The sequence below is a fragment of the Nerophis ophidion genome, linkage group LG27 (genome assembly GCF_033978795.1).
Source record: "Nerophis ophidion isolate RoL-2023_Sa linkage group LG27, RoL_Noph_v1.0, whole genome shotgun sequence".
NCBI classification, from domain to species: domain Eukaryota; kingdom Metazoa; phylum Chordata; class Actinopteri; order Syngnathiformes; family Syngnathidae; genus Nerophis; species Nerophis ophidion.
In genome coordinates this window covers 2,961,394-2,981,454 of record NC_084637.1, presented here as the reverse complement: position 1 = coordinate 2,981,454, position 20,061 = coordinate 2,961,394, and the positions used below count along the sequence as shown (strand labels likewise).

At 43.4% G+C, this 20,061-nt stretch overlaps 1 protein-coding gene across 2 annotated transcripts in view; it reads right to left on the bottom strand.

The window, feature by feature from the left end:
- zeb2b (zinc finger E-box binding homeobox 2b) overlaps nt 1-9,686 on the bottom strand; it is a 50,383-nt gene extending 40,697 nt beyond the window's left edge. For both annotated transcript variants that reach the window (XM_061889869.1, XM_061889870.1), the window contains exon 1: nt 9,374-9,686. In XM_061889869.1, the coding sequence (XP_061745853.1) occupies nt 9,374-9,671 (298 nt within the window). In that variant the 5' untranslated portion in view covers nt 9,672-9,686. The remainder of the gene's footprint in view (nt 1-9,373) is intronic.
- Nucleotides 9,687-20,061: the final 10,375 nt, after the last annotated feature.

The following is a 20,061-nucleotide window of genomic DNA, read 5'->3' as shown; positions in this document are numbered from 1 at the left end:
GGTGGGAGTGGCCTATCCCCAGGTGCATGTCTTTGTAGGTGGGAGTGGCCTATCCCCAGGTGCATGTCTTTGTATGTGGGAGTGGCCTATCCCCAGTTGCATGTCTTTGTAGGTGGGAGTGGCCTATCCCCAGGTGCATGACTTTGTAGGTGGGAGGGGCCTATCCCCATGTGCATGTCTTTGTAGGTGGGAGGGGCCTATCCCCACGTGCATGTCTTTGTAGGTGGGAGGGGCCTATCCCCAGGTGCATGTCTTTGGAGGTGGGAGGGGCCTATCCCCAGGTGCATGTCTTTGGAGGTGGGAGGGGCCTATCCCCAGGTGCATGTCTTTGGTGGTGTGAGGAAGCCGGAGTACCCGGAAGGAACCCATGCAGTTCAGATAAGTTCCATTAAAGAACTTGCACACGAAGCCACACCAGAGGTGACAATGAGGTGTGCATTTTCCGCGCATGCGTACTAGGTTGCGTTGCCCCGACGGACTGAGGGGGTCGGGGGTCTCTAACATTGTTGTGTGTGGACACGGATAAGGTTAGGCGGGATTTACCCTGGATAACCTTAGTGTAAATGGTACCTAGTTTCAAATCTGGAGCGTTTCTCCAAGAATACTGGAAACTTCTATCAGCACTACAGTAAGTATGTGGTCTGGTACGGCACGATTACAAAAGTGCAGAGCACAGGTGATTTATGTGCAAAATGTCTGTCAGCGGTGATGATGTCACGCTTTCCAGAAGGCCACGTCCAGCCGCATTGTGGGATGGAAGAATGTCAAGGACAATGCCAAACGTAAGGCTCCGATTGTCTGCTGGAATCCCAGGAGCTTCCTGTCTTGCTTGAAGTCCCATTTGAAAAAACATTAAAAAGCACCACAGAAGTCTTTTTTCTCTCTCTGAAGAAATGTATTTTTAACCCAAATTCACAGAGGAGGCCACGTTCAAGCCCGATAGGGCCACGGATCAGCGGGGCCCGCTTATCTCAGGACTCACTTATGCTGAGGTATCCGCGCAGACACTCAGGCACCGCCAAAGTAAGAGCGGGCTGGGAAACACAACAGCCGCAAGATTGGGAAAGAGGCTCTAATGAACTTGACTTGCTCTCCCAAATATGTCAGACACTTTATCACGGCAGAAGCAGATTATGTGGGAATTGCAACGCGGCTGATTTACAGACATTATGGCACCACGGGTCTTGATCAAATAAACAATTACCGTATGCAACGACAGCTTGTTTATCCTTTATCTTGATTTATTTATCCAACTGTCCTGTTGCCTCCATCCCTGAAGGATGAGAAGTGTTATCCAGGCTTCCCCCTCCCCTAATAAATGGACCCCCCCCCCCAGTGTGAAAATGTAATGCTGATGGTTCCTGGGTTCTTGGGCCTCGTGCACAGCTAGTTCATTAGCAGAAATGAATGGCAAAGCCCGGCTCATTTAAAAGGGGGGGGGGGGGGGGCTGTCTTCCATGACTACTCGCAGCACTCCGTTCCTGTCATTCCCTTCCAAGAATCATTGACTCTTATTATACATGTAAATGGCTATCATAAAAATAAAAATTTAATTTAAGATTGTTAATGACTTTTTTGCAGCAGTCTGGCTTCCTTTAATGGTTCTACCCCTGCCCCCTAATTAAAAGTATTTATCTTTCAAGCATCCGTGACTGGCACGCCGGCAATCAGCGCCGCTCAACAAAAGAAGGAGTCAAGTTTGTGAGGGGGGGGGTCTCTACGTGATATGTAGGGAAAGAACGCGTTAGACGTTAAAGGCTTTCGAATGGCATCAACATTGCATTTTAAGTGGCAGCTGTTATTATTTTAGTAATTGAGTAATCTATTTGTTTGATTAACCGAGTACGGTATTTGGATAAAACGGTCTTTTTGCCTTAAAGTTTCAATGTGTATTTTAGGGAACATCATTGAAATCTTTTTTTCTGTGTGCCACATAACCTTCATCATCCACATGGATATTGCACTTTTAACATTTGTACATTAATAATGACTTAAAACAATAGCTTTAAAAAATGTGCGCCCATGCACCACCGCTCTCATGTACCCTCAATTGCAGCGTCCTGGCAACAACTATGCCCGTGTATGTAAAGTTCCCAACATTCAATATGGTCAGTATTTTATTTATTTGTATCATTTATACTCATGTATCATCTACATTGAAATTGCACTTTTAACATTTGTGCATTTATAATAATTTAAAAAAATATTTTAAAAATTCTGCGCCCATGCACCACCGCTCTCATGTACCCTCAATTTCAGCGTCCTTGCGGAAACTGTCTGTAATATTTCCAACATTCAATATGGCCGGGATTGTATTTATTTGTATCATTTATACTCATTGATCATCAACATTGAAATTGCACTTTTTACATTTGTGCATTAATAATATTTTAAAATAATATTTAAAATATCTGCGCCCATGCACCACCGCTCTCATGTACCCTCAATTGCAGCATCCTTGCAACAACTATGCCCGTGTATGTAAAGCTCCCAACGTCCAATATGGATGGGATTTTATTTATTTGTGTCATTTATACAAATTTATCATCAACATTGAAATTGCACTTTTTAACATCTGTGCATTTATAATAATTTAAAAGAATATTTTAAAAAATCTGCGCCCATGCACCACCGCTCTCACGTACCCTCGATTGCAGCGTCCTTGCGGCCACTATGCCCGTGACTGTAAAGTTCCCAACATTCAAAATAGTTGTTATTTTATTTATTTGTATCATTTATACTCATTGATCATCAACATTGAAAATACACTTTTTACATTTGTACATTAATAATATTTTAAAATAATATTTAAAATATCTGCGCCCATGAACCACCGCTCTCATGTACCCTCAATTGCAGCGTCCTTGCAGAAACTATGCCCATGTATGTAAAGCTCCCAACATTCAATATGGTTGGGATTTTATTTATTTGTGTCATTTATACTCATTTGAGAAATAATCTAAGCAACAGAATATAATTTGAAGCTTTTTTTCCAATCACATTAATCAATTTAATTGAGGAACCATTGCAGTCCTAATTGCATTTCATTGCCAGTCCTCTGGGGTGAGGGATAGCATAAGCCCCCTTGACTCGGCCTCAATAAACCTGCTTTTTCCCCCCAGCTTTTAAATCTGACATAGCCCTTTTCCAGCTTTGAAGGCAGTGTCAGAGCTGCTGTAACAGAGGAGGATCTGCACCTCTGCAGAAGGGTATTCCGCAACGTTGTAACGAACGTATTGTGGTTAAATAATTAAAACATTTGACCTGATTAACCACAAGGTTCACATGAATTAATTTTGATTAATCACATTTCATTAAAAACATTATTTTATGCATCAAAAGAGACTCGATAAAGAGCACCTTGAACATCATGTTCATGTTCCTCTCAAAAAGCAACGTGGACCCGTTACTAATTTTGTGTTATTAGTGTGGCATTTTAGGATGGAAGTGCTTTGGCGTAAAGAAAACTCCTTCCTGCAGAGTGTGCATAAAGCTTAGTCGGTCAGCTGTTCCGTCATTAATTTTTTTGGACTCCAATTTCCCATGGAGAGGGCCAACTTTCTGTTTAACGTCTCCCATATTGACTTGTTTGCTCCTGCAGCAAGTCACTACCGGATCAACTGCACATTTTTATGCGCTACAGAAACAAACTGCTCAAAAATGCATTGCAAAAGACCACATTCTGGATTGATTGTCTTAAAATGACAAGGCTTTCAAAAAAAAAAAAACGAGTGTTTAATCACAAAAAAAATACTGCATTATTCTTGTATATACAAACCCCGTTTCCATATGAGTTGGGAAAGTGTGTTAGATGTAAATATAAACAGAATACAATGATTTTGCAGATCCTTTTCAACCCATATTCAGTTGAATATGCTACAAAGACAAGATATTTGATGTTCAAACTCGTAAACTTTTTTTCTTTTTGCAAATAATCATTAACTTAGAATTTCATGGCTGCAACACGTGACAAAGTAGTTGGGAAAGGGCATGTTCACCACTGTGTTACATCACCTTTTCTTTTAACAACACTCAATAAACGTTTGGGAACTGAGGAAACTAATTGTTGAAGATTTGAAAGTGGAATTCTTTCCCATTCTTGTTTTATGTAGAGCTTCAGTCGTTCAACAGTCTGGGGTCTCCGCTGTCGTATTTTACGCTTCATAATGCGCCACACATTTTCGATGGGAGACAGGTCTGGACTGCAGGCGGGCCAGGAAAGTACCCGCACTCTTTTTTCACAAAGCCACGCTGTTGTAACATGTGCTTAATGTGACTTGGCATTGTCTTGCTGAAATAAGCAGGGGCGTCCATGAAAAAGACGGCACTCAGATGGCAACATATGTTGCTCCAAAAGCTGTATGTACCTTTCAGCATTAATGGTGCCTTCACAGATGTGTAAGTTACCCATGCCTTGGGCACTAATGCACCCCCATACCATCACACATGCTGGCTTTTGAACTTTGCGTCGATAACAGTCTGGATGGTTCGCTTCCCCTTTGGTTCGGATGACACGATGTCAAATATTTCACCCAAAAATGTTTAAATGTGGACTCGTCAGACCACAGAACACTTTTCCACTTTGCATCAGTCCATCTTAGATGATCTCGGGCCCAGAGAAGCCGGCGGCGTTTCTGGATGTTGTTGATAAATGGCTTTCGTTTTGCATAGTAGAGCTTTAACTTGCACTTACAGATGTAGCGACCAACTGTATTTAGTGACAGTGGTTTTCTGAAGTGTTCCTGAGCCCATGTGGTGATATCCTTTAGAGATTGATGTTGGTTTTTTGATACAAGGGATCAAAGGTCACGGTCTTTTCAATGTTGGTTTCCGGCCATGCCGCTTACGTGGAGTGATTTCTCCAGATTCTCTGAACCTTTTGATGATATTATGGAGCGTAGATGTTGAAATCCCAGAATTTCTTGCAATTGCACTTTGAGAAAGGTTGTTCTTAAACTGTTTGACTATTTGCTCACGCAGTTGTGGACAAAGGGGTGTACCTCGCCCCATCCTTTCTTGTGAAAGACTGAGCATTTTTTGGGAAGCTGTTTTTATAGCCAATCATGGCACCCACCTGTTCCCAATTAGCCTGCACACCTGTGGGATGTTCCAAATAAGTGTATTATGGGCATTCCTCAACTTTATCAGTATTTATTGCCACTTTTCGCAACTTCTTTGTCAAGTGTTGCTGGCATCAAATTCTAAAGTGAATGATTATTTGCAAAAAAGTTCATGTTTATCAGTTTGAACACCAAATATGTTGTCTTTGTAGCATATTCACAGTATCATGTTAGACCCGCTCGACATCCATTGCTTTCGGTCCCCTAGAGGGGGGGGGGTTGCCCACTTCTGAGGTCCTCTCCAAGGTTTCTCATAGTCAGCATTGTCACTGGCGTCCCACTGGATGTGAATTCTCCCTGCCCACTGGGTGTGAGTTTTCCTTGCCCTTTTGTGGGTTCTTCCGAGGATGTTGTAGTCGTAATGATTTGTGCAGTCCTTTGAGACATTTGTGATTTGGGGCTATATAAATAAACATTGATTGATTGGGCTTCACGGTGGCAGAGGGGTTAGTGCGTCTGCCTCACAATACGAAGGTCCTGCAGTCCTGGGTTCAAATCCAGGCTCGGGATCTTTCTGTGTGGAGTTTGCATGTTCTCCCCGTGAATGCGTGGGTTCCCTCCGGGTACTCCGGCTTCCTCCCACTTCCAAAGACATGCACCTGGGGATATGCCCCTCCCACCTCCAAAGACATGCACCTGGGGATAGGCCCCTCCCACCTCCAAAGACATGCACCTGGGGATAGGCCCCTCCCACCTCCAAAAACATGCACCTGGGGATAGGTTGATTGGCAACACTAAATGGTCCCTAGGGTGTGAATGTTGTCTGTCTATCTGTGTTGGCCCTGCGATGAGGTGGCGACTTGTCCAGGGTGTACCCCGCCTTCCGCCCGATTGTAGCTGAGATAGGCGCCAGCGCCCCCCGCGACCCCAAAAAGGGAATAAGCGGTAGAAAATGGATGGATGGATGGATGATTGATTGATTGATATTCAACTGAATATGGGTTGAAAAAGATGAGCAAATCATTGTATTCTGTTTATATTTACATTGAACACAATTTCCCAACTCATATGGAAACGGGGTTTGTACTTAGATTTCACTTTTTGCGGTGTAGAAGCTGACAATCGTCGAGCTGTCTGAGAGTCCTCTGCTTTTTCAAATGCTCCGGTATGAAAAACATGTTATTGACATGTTTAAATAGGACAAGAGGAAATATTCCTATATGTTTTGTCATCTTAGGACCTCACGACGATGTCGACAAATCAATTTGTCGGCAAAAAGTTTCACCATTGACATTTGTGGAATCGTCGCACCTTTACGCCAGATCAGTCTCCAGCTCCGATGTCGTCATCTCATCCAAATTATATGATGCAATATTTCACTTTGCTATGAATAAACACGCGGCTCCACCGTGTGAAAGATAGATACCACAAAAGATTATTTACCAGGCCTGCCAGCGAGGGGAGGGCCACAGCGGCCTCACCGACAGACCTGGCTCCAGCCTTGTTTGTTCTGCGCTTGCTCGCATTTGTTTAAGTTTACTCTGGCACCAGATTGGGGGGGTGGGGGGGTGTTGTGGGGTATACAGTATAAGACGACACAGCAAGCAGCAGCAGCATGTGCACATAAAGAACGTGGCAGTCAGATAAGGGAAGTTCTGTGGCTGAAAGCTCACCTGAACGCCGCACATCTGGCACATCGGAGCCTCAGAGGGTTGAAATAAACCACGAAACTGCTGCCGGTTCTCACTTTTTCATGAACAAAAACAAGCAAAGAGCCATTTGTGAGGTGTGCCTTCTATAGTTGTACGGTATACCAATGTTAGTTTAGTACCACGATACTAATGAATCCTATTAGGTGCTATACCACCTCTGAAAAGTACCGGTGTCATGCAGAGGGGCATGTTCGGCAGCGCACGCACACAGAGTACTTACAAGCAAACACGATGTGTAAACAGAAAAGGCAGAACGGACAAATTGTGGCTTAAAAAGTAAAGATAAAGGTTAAGTTATAACACTGATACATTCTCAGGATCAGATGTTTAAGACATGGCTAGCTAGTTAGCGGCTAGGTGATGGCCATACACACATAGTATCAGGAGATTGGGTGTGTCAAAGGTTGTCAATGTCAAGACAAGATCACACTATGTCCAATTATTAACCATTAAGACGATCAAATTAACTTTCAACACACTGCACAAAAAGTAATGAAGGGCATAAATACTCAACAGCCATACATGTCACACTAAGGGTGGCCAACATGTGCCGTATAGTGAAACCATACTAAACAACACTGTCATAAACATGTGCCATATAGTGAAACCACACTAAACAACACTGTCATAAACATGTGCCATATAGTGAAACCATACTAAACAACACTGTCATAAACATGTGCCATATAGTGAAACCATACTAAACAACACTGTCATAAACATGTGCCATATAGTGAAACCATACTAAACAACACTGTCATAAACATGTGCCATATAGTGAAACCATACTAAACAACACTGTCATAAACATGTGCCATATAGTGAAACCATACTAAACAACACTGTCATAAACATGTGCCATATAGTGAAACCATACTAAACAACACTGTCATAAACATGTGCCATATAGTGAAACCATACTAAACAACACTGTCATAAACATGTGCCATATAGTGAAACCATACTAAACAACACTGGCATAAATATGTGCCATATAGTGAAACCACACTAAACAACACTGTCATAAACATGTGCCATATAGTGAAACCACACTAAACAACACTGGCATAAACATGTGCCATATAGTGAAACCACACTAAACAACACTGTCATAAACATGTGCCATATAGTGAAACCATACTAAACAACACTGGCATAAATATGTGCCATATAGTGAAACCACACTAAACAACACTGTCATAAACATGTGCCATATAGTGAAACCATACTAAACAACACTGTCATAAACATGTGCTATATAGTGAAACCATACTAAACGACACTGTCATAAATATGTGCCATATAGTGAAACCATACGAAACAACAACGACAAACTAATTTTGGAAAAATATTTGCAAAGCAATACAACATGAACAATACAGAACAAATTCCCAGAATTCCCTGCAGCACCAACTCTTCCGGGACGCTGCAATATAAACAAACGCCATTGGTGGATCTACACCTGACATCCACTGTAATGATACCAAGTACAGTAGTGTATCTAGTCAATACTATGATGATTACTTCGATATATTTTGGCATCACAACATCTTCTTTCGTTTTTTAAAAATGTATATTATGTTTATAAACTCAGTAAATACGTCCCTGAATACATGAGAACTTAAATTATGACCAAAGTATGATCCTGTAACTACTTGGTATCGGATCGATACCTAAATGTGTGGTATCATCCAAAACTAATGTCAAGTATCAAAGAAGAGAATAATAAGTGATTATTACATTTTAACAGAAGTGTAGATAGAACATGTTAAAAGAGAAAATAAGCAGATATTAACAGTAAATGAACAAGTAGATTAATAATCAATTTTTACAGTTTGTCCCTCATAATGTGTACAAAATAATAGGTGTATAAATGACACAATATGTTACTGCATATGTCAGCAGACTAATTAGGAGCCTTTGTTTGTTTACTTACTACTAAAATACAAGTTGTCTAGTATGTTCAACATTTTATTTAAGGACTAAATTACAATAATAAACATATGTTTCATAAACTATAAACATTTTTGTTCAAATAAAGACAATAATGACTTTTTTGCTGTCTCCTTTATTAAGAAAAGTACCGAAAATTATCAAAAAGTATCGAAATACATTTTGGTACCAGTACCAAACTTCTGGTATTGGGACAACCCTGGACACAATACAAACAACCTTCCCTAGTCATGGTGCAAAAAAAAAAAAGGCAAAATGCAAAATTTTGGATATGTTGCAGTTTGTCCCTCATAATGTGTACAAAATAATAGGTGTATAAACGACACAATATGTTACTGCATATGTCAGCAGACTAATTAGGAGTCTTTGTTTGTTTACTTACTACTAAAAGACAAGTTGTCTGGTATGTTCAACATTTTATTTAAGGATTTAACTGCAATAAGAAACATATGTTCCATGCACCCTAAGATTTTTTGTTAAATAAAGCCAATAATGACATTTCTTGTGGTGCCCTTTATTTAGAAAAGTACCAAGATATTGGTATGGGGACAACACTAGCGCCCTCTGTTGCCCCCCCCCCCCTGCCCACTCAACACCCTACTCCCCAGAAGTATCAACCATGGCATGACATCAGCTCCTGACACTCACCGGTACCATCCACCGAGGCGCTCAACATGTCACTGTCGGGCCAGATGTGCTCCACGCCGCTGTCCCGCATCTCGTCGTCCTCTTCCTCCTTGGCAGGCAGCCTGTGGCTCTCGGCGCGTGGCGACGATTCGGCGTTGACCAGGCTGGCCGGGCTACCGGTGCCGTTGATCAGCGGGTCGTCCTCCGACACCTGCAGTTTGTCCTCCTCCTCCGTCTCTGAGCCGGTTTCCACCACATTCTCGTAGTTAAGAGCTGCGAAACAGAGAACAATGTGATGAGTGGGCGGGTCCACTTTCATTGCTGCTCAATCCAAATTTTCTGGAATCATTTCTACATTGACGGAGGCCCCGAGGCGTGGCCCGCACGTGAACATGCGGCCGGAGCGCGGGCGAGACAGCTGCGGCGGAGGCCAAAATAGCCGCTGATTTTCAGGCCTGCTTGCATGCCTCACGTGCCGGCGAGCTGCACCTTTTCACGGCGTCGCTGTCACGTTTGAGATGCTCTACATAGCACGCGCTTCGCAGCGGCTTCACCTACGATCGCCCTGATTCCTCGTCATATGCGGCCAACCAGAAACATAAATATAAATGTTTCCTACCATGTGAAAACACAAGAGAGGCCACATGCCTCAAGGCCTTATGCGCGCGCTCACACACACACACGCCGTCTCTCTAAAAATAGTTGTCCCGTAAATTAGGGCTGTGAACTAAATCAAAAAGCTTCTTTCACACGGCGATCCTGCAAAATTGGTGCATCCGAGCTGCAGCGGTAGATAAAAACCGAGCTTTTTTAAGGGCGGCGTGAGAGGGGCTGTTGGTCGGTCGTCGTGTGCGAGCTTGCCGCTATCTGAGCGGTGGTGTGGCCGTCAGGGCCAGCAAGGCCTTCTCTGCTGCCCTGACATAACCAGAAATCATCATCATAATTAAAAATAAAAGTCATTTTTATTTTCCCTAAATATCTAAAAGTAGTCATATTCCGTTCATAATAATAATGATAATAATAATAGATTTTATTTGTAAAAAGTACTTTGCCCTGAGTGAACAACCTCAAAGAGCTGCAGTGTATTGAAAAAATTGAATAAAAATAAAAAGTAGAAAAGCCTAATAGCTAGAACTAGTATGCATTTATCTATTTTTTTAAATGAATGGTTCTTAAGCCTTTTTTAAAAGCATGCACAGTCTGTTGCACCCTCAGGTGGTCAGGGAGACCATTCCACAGACTGGAAGCGGCGTCATGTCGTATTATGCTCCTTTCAGTGCAGTTATTTATAGTTTAGAGTTTGTATCCAATCAGATTTTAGCTAGCTCATGATGCCAAGCTGTACCGAATCTGCCCGGGGGCCTTCAGAATCAACAATGTAGGCATGTTTCCTTAAGTGAACAGACAGTTGATGGACAATTTCGATTGCCAATCAGATCATGAGTTGGTTTCAGCAAGGCCTTCTCTGCTGGCTTAACATAACCAGAAATCATGAACCTAATTAAAGATAAAAATAATTTTTAATTTCCCTAAATACCTAAAAGTATTCATAATTCATAATTATAATAATAGATTTTATTTTTAAAAAGCTTTTTAAACCTCAAAGTCTTACAGTGTATTAAAAAAATAATAAATAAAAAGATAATAAAAATACAAATTAGAACAACCTAATAGCTAGAACTAGTATGCATATATGTAAAAAAAAAAGGCTTTTTTTTTTTTTAAAGAAGGGTTTTTAAGCCTTTTTATAAGCATCCACAGTCTGTGGTGCCCTCAGGAGGTCAGGGAGAGCGTTCCATGGACTGGGAGCAGCGTCATGTCCTATTATGCTCCTTTCAGTGCTGTTGTTTTGAGTTTAGAGTTTGTATCCAATCAGAATTCAGCTAGCTTGTGTTGCCATGCTGTACCAAATCTGCCCGGGGGCCTTCAGAATCAACAATGCGGGCGTCTTTCCATAAGTGAGCGGACACAAACAGTTAATAGACAATTTCGACAGCCAATCAGATCACACGTTGTTGTCAGTAAGGCTTTCTAGCTGGCCTAGAGCTGTGATTGGATACTCACTTGAGAGTCCCAAGTGAGTATCCAATCACAAGTTGTGAAAACATGCGAGCCATAGACAGCAACAGAAAATTGGTTCAATAACCACAAAGATAAAGGGTTTGTCTTACACCTCGTAATCTGCTGACCTACTCAGTGTCCGCCCTGAGATGGGTAGGTCGCGAGTTCCAACCAGTCCGAGTCATACCAAAGACTACAAAAATGGGAGCCATTACTTCCCTGCTTGGCACTCAGCATCAAGGCTTAGAATTGGGGGTTAAATCACCAAAACATATTCCCGGGCGTGGCCACCGCTGCTGCTCACTGCTCCCCTCACCTCTCAGGGGGTGATCCAGAATGATGGGTCAGATGCAGAGGACACATTTCACCACCCCTAATGTGTGTGTGTGACTATAGTTGGTACTTTAATTGGTTTAGTAAACAGAAATCCATTTTTGGCAGCCAATCACATTTGGGCACAACACCGGCGGCGAAACGGTTTGCTCGCCACTTTTACACGAATCGACCGACGACGACGAGCGGGTACCACCGGCTTATACGGCGTCAAATATGTAATTTCTTCATTTTTTCCTTGTTTCAGTTGTTTTACACACAATTTTAACAGCAATATGTTTTAATTGCTGAAGCGGGTTTTTTTAAACGTGAATGTGCCAAAAAAACAGTCCCATTTGTACACTGTTGAGGGGGTTCGATACCCAGTGTGTTTCTGTATAGTATCCCCAACTGTGTCCATGTGGTGACATGACTTAGACCAGTGGTTCTCAACCTTTTTTCAGTGATGTACCCCCTGTGAACATGTTTTTAATTCAAGTACCCCCTAATCAGAGCAAAGCATTTTTGGTTGAAAAAAAGAGATAAAGAAGTAAAATACAGCGCCATGTCATCAGTTTATGATTTATTAAATTGTATAACAGTGCAAAATATGGCTCATTTGTAGTGGTCTTTCTTGAACTATTTGGAAAAAAAGATATAAAAATAACTAAAACTTGGTGAACGAGCAGCGGGGCAGAGCACGCTGGAGCCCTGACCAAGATGGCGGCAAGGAGGCGGAGAATGCGGCTGAGCGGAGAGGCGCAATTGATTCAGGTGCATGGATCGAGCACCGGCACACAATTAACATTTCTCCTTACGCTGCATAAAAGGGGAGAAGGAGGAGAGATCAGGGCAGAAGGAGGAGAGTCCGCAGCAGCGATCGAAGAGCAACAGAGAGCGAACCATAGACGAGGACGACGACAACGACGGCTGAAAGAGCGGACCGGGAAAGGAGCAGCTGAAAAGCGATCCGTCCTGAGTCAAAGATTTATTGCAAAATAAACGTGTCAAACCTGCTCAAGAGATCATGTCCTTCCTGAGTGGTCCATGGAACCCGAGCGACAAGAAAAGTCGTTCACAAAGTGATTCAATTATAAATAAAGATTTCTACACACAGAAGTAATCATCAACTTAAAGTGCCCTCTTTGGGGATTGTAATAGAGATCCATCTGGATTCATCAACTTCATTCTAAACATTTCTCCACAAAAAAATAAATATTTAACATCGATATTTATGGAACATGTCCTTTGTTGTATTTCTTTTTACAGTTTATGAACTTACATTCATATTTTGTTATTCAGTAAATATATTTATAAAGGATTTTTGAATTGTTGATATTTTTAGAATATTTTTTACAAATCTCACGTACCCCTTGGCATACCTTCAAGTACCCCCATTAGAGAACCACTGACTTGGGGTATTTTTGAGAGGTGAAGTCGGACTAAGTAGCACATCGCTGAAGGCCTAGGTGGGAGCCGCACGGCCCGCCACGGAACTGAAGTGAGCGTTGCAGCGCGTGTGGAGGAATGCCGGGTGTTTGTTTGGATCCATCATCAAACCGTCCCTCTATTCCCACGCTAAAGTCCCGTGTGCAACACTTGTGTGCACGTTCTACATATGAAAGGATAAACCTCCCGCGACCCCCTCCGGCACGTATGACTGGCTGGTCCGCACTTGCCTACAGCAAACAACTGCACAACAGGTGCAAATTAAAATGAAAACGGGGGCTTTGAGGCGGGGGGGGGATGGGGGGTCGGGCCGTCTGGGAGCGCGGTGACCTGCTTCGAATACCAATCGACAAAACCCTTTCAAGAGGTGTGACCACAAGGGTTTAGGCAAGTTCAGACTCAGTAATGCTGCTGGTGATGACAAAAAGGGCAATGGAGACCTGCGCGTGAAGGAGGGGGGCGGGGGGGGGGGGGGGCGGCCCGGGTCCTCCTGGGTGGTCCAAATCTACCTTGGTTTGTTGATGCTGAGCCTTTGTCGCACCGTGCACCAAAACCAGTATTATATGTGAGGTATTCACCCCTCTGAGCCGCCGTCGCCCGACTTCGGAGTTGGGTCGGAGCAGACCTCTAGAACAGGGGTAGGGAACCTGCGGCTCTGGAGCCAGATGTGCTCTTTTGAGGACTGCACCTGGGTCTCAGATACATCTGAGCTGACGTGGCTTAACACGAGAAGTACTGATAATTCCGCTGGTAATCACAGTCTTAAAGACGTTCAAAATATAAAACATTCTCATGCATTTGAATTAGAGATGTCCGATAATATCGGAATGTCGATATCGTCGGCCGATAAATGCTTCAAAATATCGGAAATTTGGGTTTTAAAAAGTAAAACCCGCATTCCACATGCGCTCTCTCAGCTGACAGCTCACACGGCCCACATATGCGGTCCTCTCCAAGGTTTCTCATAGTCAATCAATCAATCAATCAATGTTTATTTATATAGCCCCAAATCACAAATGTCTCAAAGGACTGCACAAATCATTACGACTACAACATCCTCGGAAGAACCCACAAAAGGGCAAGGAAAACTCACACCCAGTGGGACGCCAGTGACAATGCTGACTATGAGAAACCTTGGAGAGGACCTCAGTTGTGGGCAACCCCCCCCCTCTAGGGGACCAAAAGCAATGGATGTGGAGCGGGTCTAACATGATACTGTGAAAGTTCAATCCATAGTGGCTCCAACACAGCCGCGAGAGTTCAGTTCAAAGCGGATCCAAGACAGCAGCGAGAGTCCCGTCCACAGGAAACCATCCCAAGCGGAGGGGGATCAGCAGCGTAGAGATGTCCCCAACCGATACAAACGAGCGGTCCATCCTGGGTCTCGACTCTGGACAGCCAGTACATCATCCATGGTCATCGGACCGGACCCCCTCCACAAGGGAGGGGGGGGGACCATAGGGGAAAAAGAAAAGAAGCGGCAGATCAACTGGTCTAAAAAGGAGGTCTATTTAAAGGCTGGAGTCATCATAGTCTCCTTTGGACCAGATCCCCTCCCTTGTGGAGGGGGTCCGGTCCGATGACCATGGATGAAGTACTGGCTGTCCAGAGTCGGGACCCAGGATGGACCGCTCGCCTGTGTATCGGTTGGGGGCATCTCTACGCTGCTGATCCGCCTCCGCTTGGGATGGTTTCCTGTGGACGGGACTCTCGCTGCTGTCTTGGATCCGCTTTGAACTGAACTCTCGCGGCTGTGTTGGAGCCACTATGGATTGAACTTTCACAGTATCATGTTAGACCCCGCTCCACATCCATTGCTTTCGGTCCCCACATCTGAGGTCTTCTCCAAGGTTTCTCATAGTCAGCATCGTCACTGGCGTCCCACTGGGTGTGAGTTTTCCTTGCCCTTTTGTGGGTTTTTCCGAGGATGTTGTAGTCGTAATGATTTGTGCAGTCCTTTGAGACATTTGTGATTTAGGGCTATATAAATAAACATTGATTGATTGATCATCATTGTCACTGTCACCAACGTCCCATTGGGTGTGAGTTTTTCCTTGTCCTTATGTGGAATCTATCGAGGATGTTGTGGTTTTTGCAGCCCTTTGAGACAATAAAGATTTAGGGCTACATCAATAAACATTGATTGATTGATTGATAGCTTCAGAATAACAATGTTATTAATGTTATTGGTGGGGCGGCAACTTGAGGGTTACCGGTTCGATTCCCGCTTCCACCATCCTAGTCACTGCCGTTGTGTCCTTGGGCAAGACACTTTACCCACCTGCTCCCAGTGCCACCCACACTGCTTTAAATGTAACTTAGATATTGGGTTTCACTATGTAAAGCGCTTTGAGTCACTAGAGAAAAGCGCTATATAAATATAATTCATTTAAAAAGAATAAGAGATGTTATATCGTCTAAAATATTGGCCTTACTTAAAATTGCAGACATTTACTTGTATTTAGTGTTAAAATTTTTAAATGGCTGTCACGGAAATACATTTAAAATATTTGGCTTAAATGTCTCTCTCAGCCAAAAGGGCTCCTGACCCCTGCTCTAGAACAAAGAACGGGCTGGCCACTGTGTCCTGGTCTAGGGTTCCTGACCCTGCTCTAGAACAAAGGACGGGCTGGCCACTGTGTCCTGGTCTAGGGTTCCTGACCCTGCTCTAGAACAAAGGACGGGCTGGCCACTGTGTCCTGGTCTAGGGTTCCTGACCCTGCTCTAGAACAAAGAACGGGCTGGCCACTGTGTCCTGGTCTAGGGTTCCTGACCCTGCTCTAGAACAAAGAACGGGCTGGCCACTGTGTCCTGGTCTAGGGTTCCTGACCCTGCTCTAGAACAAAGAACGGGCTGGCCACTGTGTCCTGGTCTACGGGGGCAGATTCAATGCCCGTGAATGACATTATCTCAGGGCAGGCAGGTTCCAAAGGAGCTTTTGTGCGCCACTAAAAGGATGGAGAGAATATCTCTTTGTTGCGCAATTGACTTGGACTCCCACGTGAGGGAGGCGGGGCCCCGCCCACTTTCCGCACGACACGTTTCCAGCGCGGAGAAGAAAAGTGGTGCTTTTCATTTATTTTTGTCACCACTTTGTGTCTTCTGCTGCACGGGGGCGGCCGACTGTCTCCCGAAACCAGCGCCGATGCCATCTTCCCCGAGCGTCAGCTGTCTGTTGGCGTCAGGCGAGCCTGTCAGAGGCGCACTCACGTTGAGAATGAGGCCTTTGTTGAGGTGCCACCGCTAACCAGTCGCTCATCCAGCGCCATTGTGCCGCCCGACAAAGTATTTCGAACCTACCGACGTTCTCGCGGGCCGTCATTCCGTCGCCCTCTTCATCATCCTTTTGTGGCGCCCCGGCGAGCGAGGGAGACAATGCTGTTTACGTCGCCGCTCGCTCGTCTTACCTTGCTGTCAAAACGCCATGTTCGGCGGCGCAAAGTGTTACCTGTTACACGCCGCCGCTAATTAAGTTGACATGTGTTGCCGTTCACTTCGGAGGTTGCTATCTGACACGGGCTCTCACAGGCCTGCCATTAGCGGGCCGCTCCTGCGCCCCACGCCGCTCTTCTATTGATTAGGGCGGCGAGATGGATGGCGAGTGAAAGTCTCATCATTTCTTGGATTAAAATGAATAAAAACCAACAAAATGCGTGAAACTGCCGGTTAGAAAGCAGACAGGCAGCATCTGGTTGAGCCAAGCTAAAATAACATCACATGTACAGTAAAGATGTCCCATAATGGCTTTTCTGCCCACATTCGATATTGTCCAACTATTAATTACCGATTCCGATATCAACCGAGGAATGAACGCATTATTATGACTAATTTTGTTGTGATGCCCCGCTGGTTGCCTTAAAGCAGGGGTCACCAACGCGGTCGCCCGTAAGGACCAGATGAGTCGCCCGCTGGCCTGTTCTAAAAATAGCTCAAATAGCAGCACTTACCAGTGAGCTGCCTCAATTTTTCAATTTTATGTAATTATTAGCAAGCTGGTCTCGCTTTGCTCAACATTTTTAATTCTAAGAGAGACAAAACTCAAATAGAATCCAAGAAAATATTTTAAAGACTCGGTCTTCACTTGTTTAAATAAGTTCATTATTTTTTTCATTTTGCTTTTTATAACTTTCAGAAAGACAATTTTAGAGAAAAAATACAACTTTAAAAAGGTTTTTAGGATTTTTAAACACATATTCCTTTTTACCTTTTAAAATCCTTCCTATTCTTTCCTGACAATTTAAATCAATCTTCAAGGAAAATTTTTTTATTGTAAAGAATAATACAATTTTTTTTACTTAATATTTCATTTTAGCTTCTGTTTTTTCGAAGAAGAAAATTTGTGAATATTTCTTCAAACTTATTGTGATTAAAATTCAAATAAATTATCCTGACAAATGTAGAAAATCTGTAGAATCAAAATTAAATCTTATTTCAAAGTCTTTTGAATTTATTTTAAAAATTTTGTTCTGGAAAACTAAAAAAAATAATGATTTGTCTTTGTTAGAAATATAGCTTGGTCCAATTTGTTATATATTCTAACAAAGTGCAGATTGGATTTTAACCCATTTAAAACATGTCATCAAAATTCTAAAATTAATCTCAATTAGGAAAAATTAGTAATGATGATCCGTAAATTCTTTTTTTAAATTTTTTTCAAAAGATTCGAATTACCTAGTATTTCTCTGCTTAGGCTGTTGCCCCCGCGACCCGACCTCGGATAAGCGGAAGATAATGGATGGATGGATGGATTCTCTTCTTTTTTTCAGTTGAATTTTGAATATTAAACAGTCGAGATTGAAAATAAACTATGTTTCAAAAATAAAGTTTAATTTTTTTCGTGTTTTCTCCTCTTTTAAACCGTTCAATTAAGTGTTTTTTTCATCATTTATTCTCTACAAAAAACTTTTCGTAAAAGGAAAAAAAATGTAAGAAGGAATGACGGACAGAAATACCTAATTTCTTATATATATATATATATATATATATATATATATATATATATATATATATATATATATATATATATATATATATATATATATATATATTTATTTATTTTTTAAAGGTAAAACTGACAAAATTGGGTATTTCTGGCAATTTATTTAAGAGTGTATCAAACTGGTAGCCCTTCGCATTAATCAGTGCCCAAGAAGTAGTGGTATAGTTCGGTATAGTATCGAATACGATTCATTAGTATGACTCCTGTACTTGGTATCATTACAGTGGATGTCAGGTGTGGATCCACCTATGGCGTTTGTTTACATTTATATTACATACACAGTGAAGCATGTTTAGCTGTTCCTCGTCCTGCAGTGATAATAATACTTGTAATAAGTGAAGTGAAGTGAATTATATTTATATAGCGCTTTTCTCAAGTGACTCAAAGCGCTTTACATAGTGACACCCAATATCTAAGTTACATTTAAAGCAGTGTGGGTGGCACTGGGAGCAGGTGAGTAAAGTGTCTTGCCCAAGGACACGGTTGGTAGAGCGTCCGTGCCAGCAACTTGAGGGTTGCAGGTTCGATTCCCGCTTCCGCCATCCTGGTCACTGCCGTTGTGTCCTTGGGCAAGACACTTTACCCACCTGCTCCCAGTGCCACCCACACTGCTTTAAATGTAACTTAGATATTGGGTTTCACTATGTAAAGTGCTTTGAGTCACTAGAGAAAAAGCGCTATATAAATATGTTTCACAGTAACTAGGATGGCACAAGCGGGAATCGAACCTGCAACCCTCAAGTTGCTGGCACGGCCACTCTACCAACCGAGCCATGCCGCCCCAACTTACTTTAATAAACTTACTTTATTTGTCGCCGTGGAGTCGAGGATTAGTGATTTGTAAGTAGCTAAAACACTCGTTAGCCGCGAGCTAATGTACAGTAGGCGTCACTGTATTTCTGCCTCGTCCATCACTTTAAGCGTGAGCGAAGAATGCGCCAGGACCTGGCCGGACCTGATAAGTCCCAAATAGAGAGAGGTGACAGGCGGCACCTGGTGATTATTTCAGCACAATGCCAGCCGGTCCTGGACAGTCCGGCTCCTTAACGCATGCAAAACTCTCCCAGGCATAAAAGCAGAGTGTGTAAACATCAACAGCAGACTTTTACAGGCCAAAGACCAGCGAGCCTCATCATCAGGTGAGTAGTCCCCCCCCCCCCCCCCCCCCCGAGGAGCCGGGTTGAGAGGTGCTGCACCTGCTATCTGCGGCGCTAACGATGATAATCGCATTCATTTAAGCATCCCGAGGAGAAATTCAGCGCCGCGAGGAGGCTGCGCTTGAGATGGAGCATGCGGCGCTCCTCCTTGGAAGAGGTGATGGCCGGGAGGAGGAATGACTCACACCCACGCTGTAACGCTAACTCCGGCTGACTCTTTAGCCAAGTGTCGGAGGCTTAGCTCCGGGTGACACGCTCGGCCTCCTACACCGATAATGAGCCCGGACATTCTCCCTATTGGAGGATAACTGCTCGTGCTCGCTGTCTGTCTCATGAATGTGAGCCCAGCGCATCACCTGGATAGCTGAGAGTAAGATACGGGGGCGCGGGTGTAGCGGGGGGGGGAGGACGCCAAGGTGGAGGCGAGGTCGCTGCCTCCTGGCTACAACCGGCACAAGTGGATTTCTACCGTGACCTTTTGTCTGCCACCATTCCTCAGCCGCTGTGGAAAGCAACTAGCTTTTGTTTTGGAGGGCGAGAACAATCCTAACCTGCAACTTTCTCTGATTAAGGTTTAGTCTACACCAGGGTTAGGGAACCTATGGCTCTAGACCCAGATGTGGCTCTTTTGAGGACTGCATCTGGCTCTCGGATAATTCTGAGCTGACATTGTACTGGCTCACCTGCACTGGCTTCCTGTGCACTTAAGATGTGACTTTAAGGTTTTACTA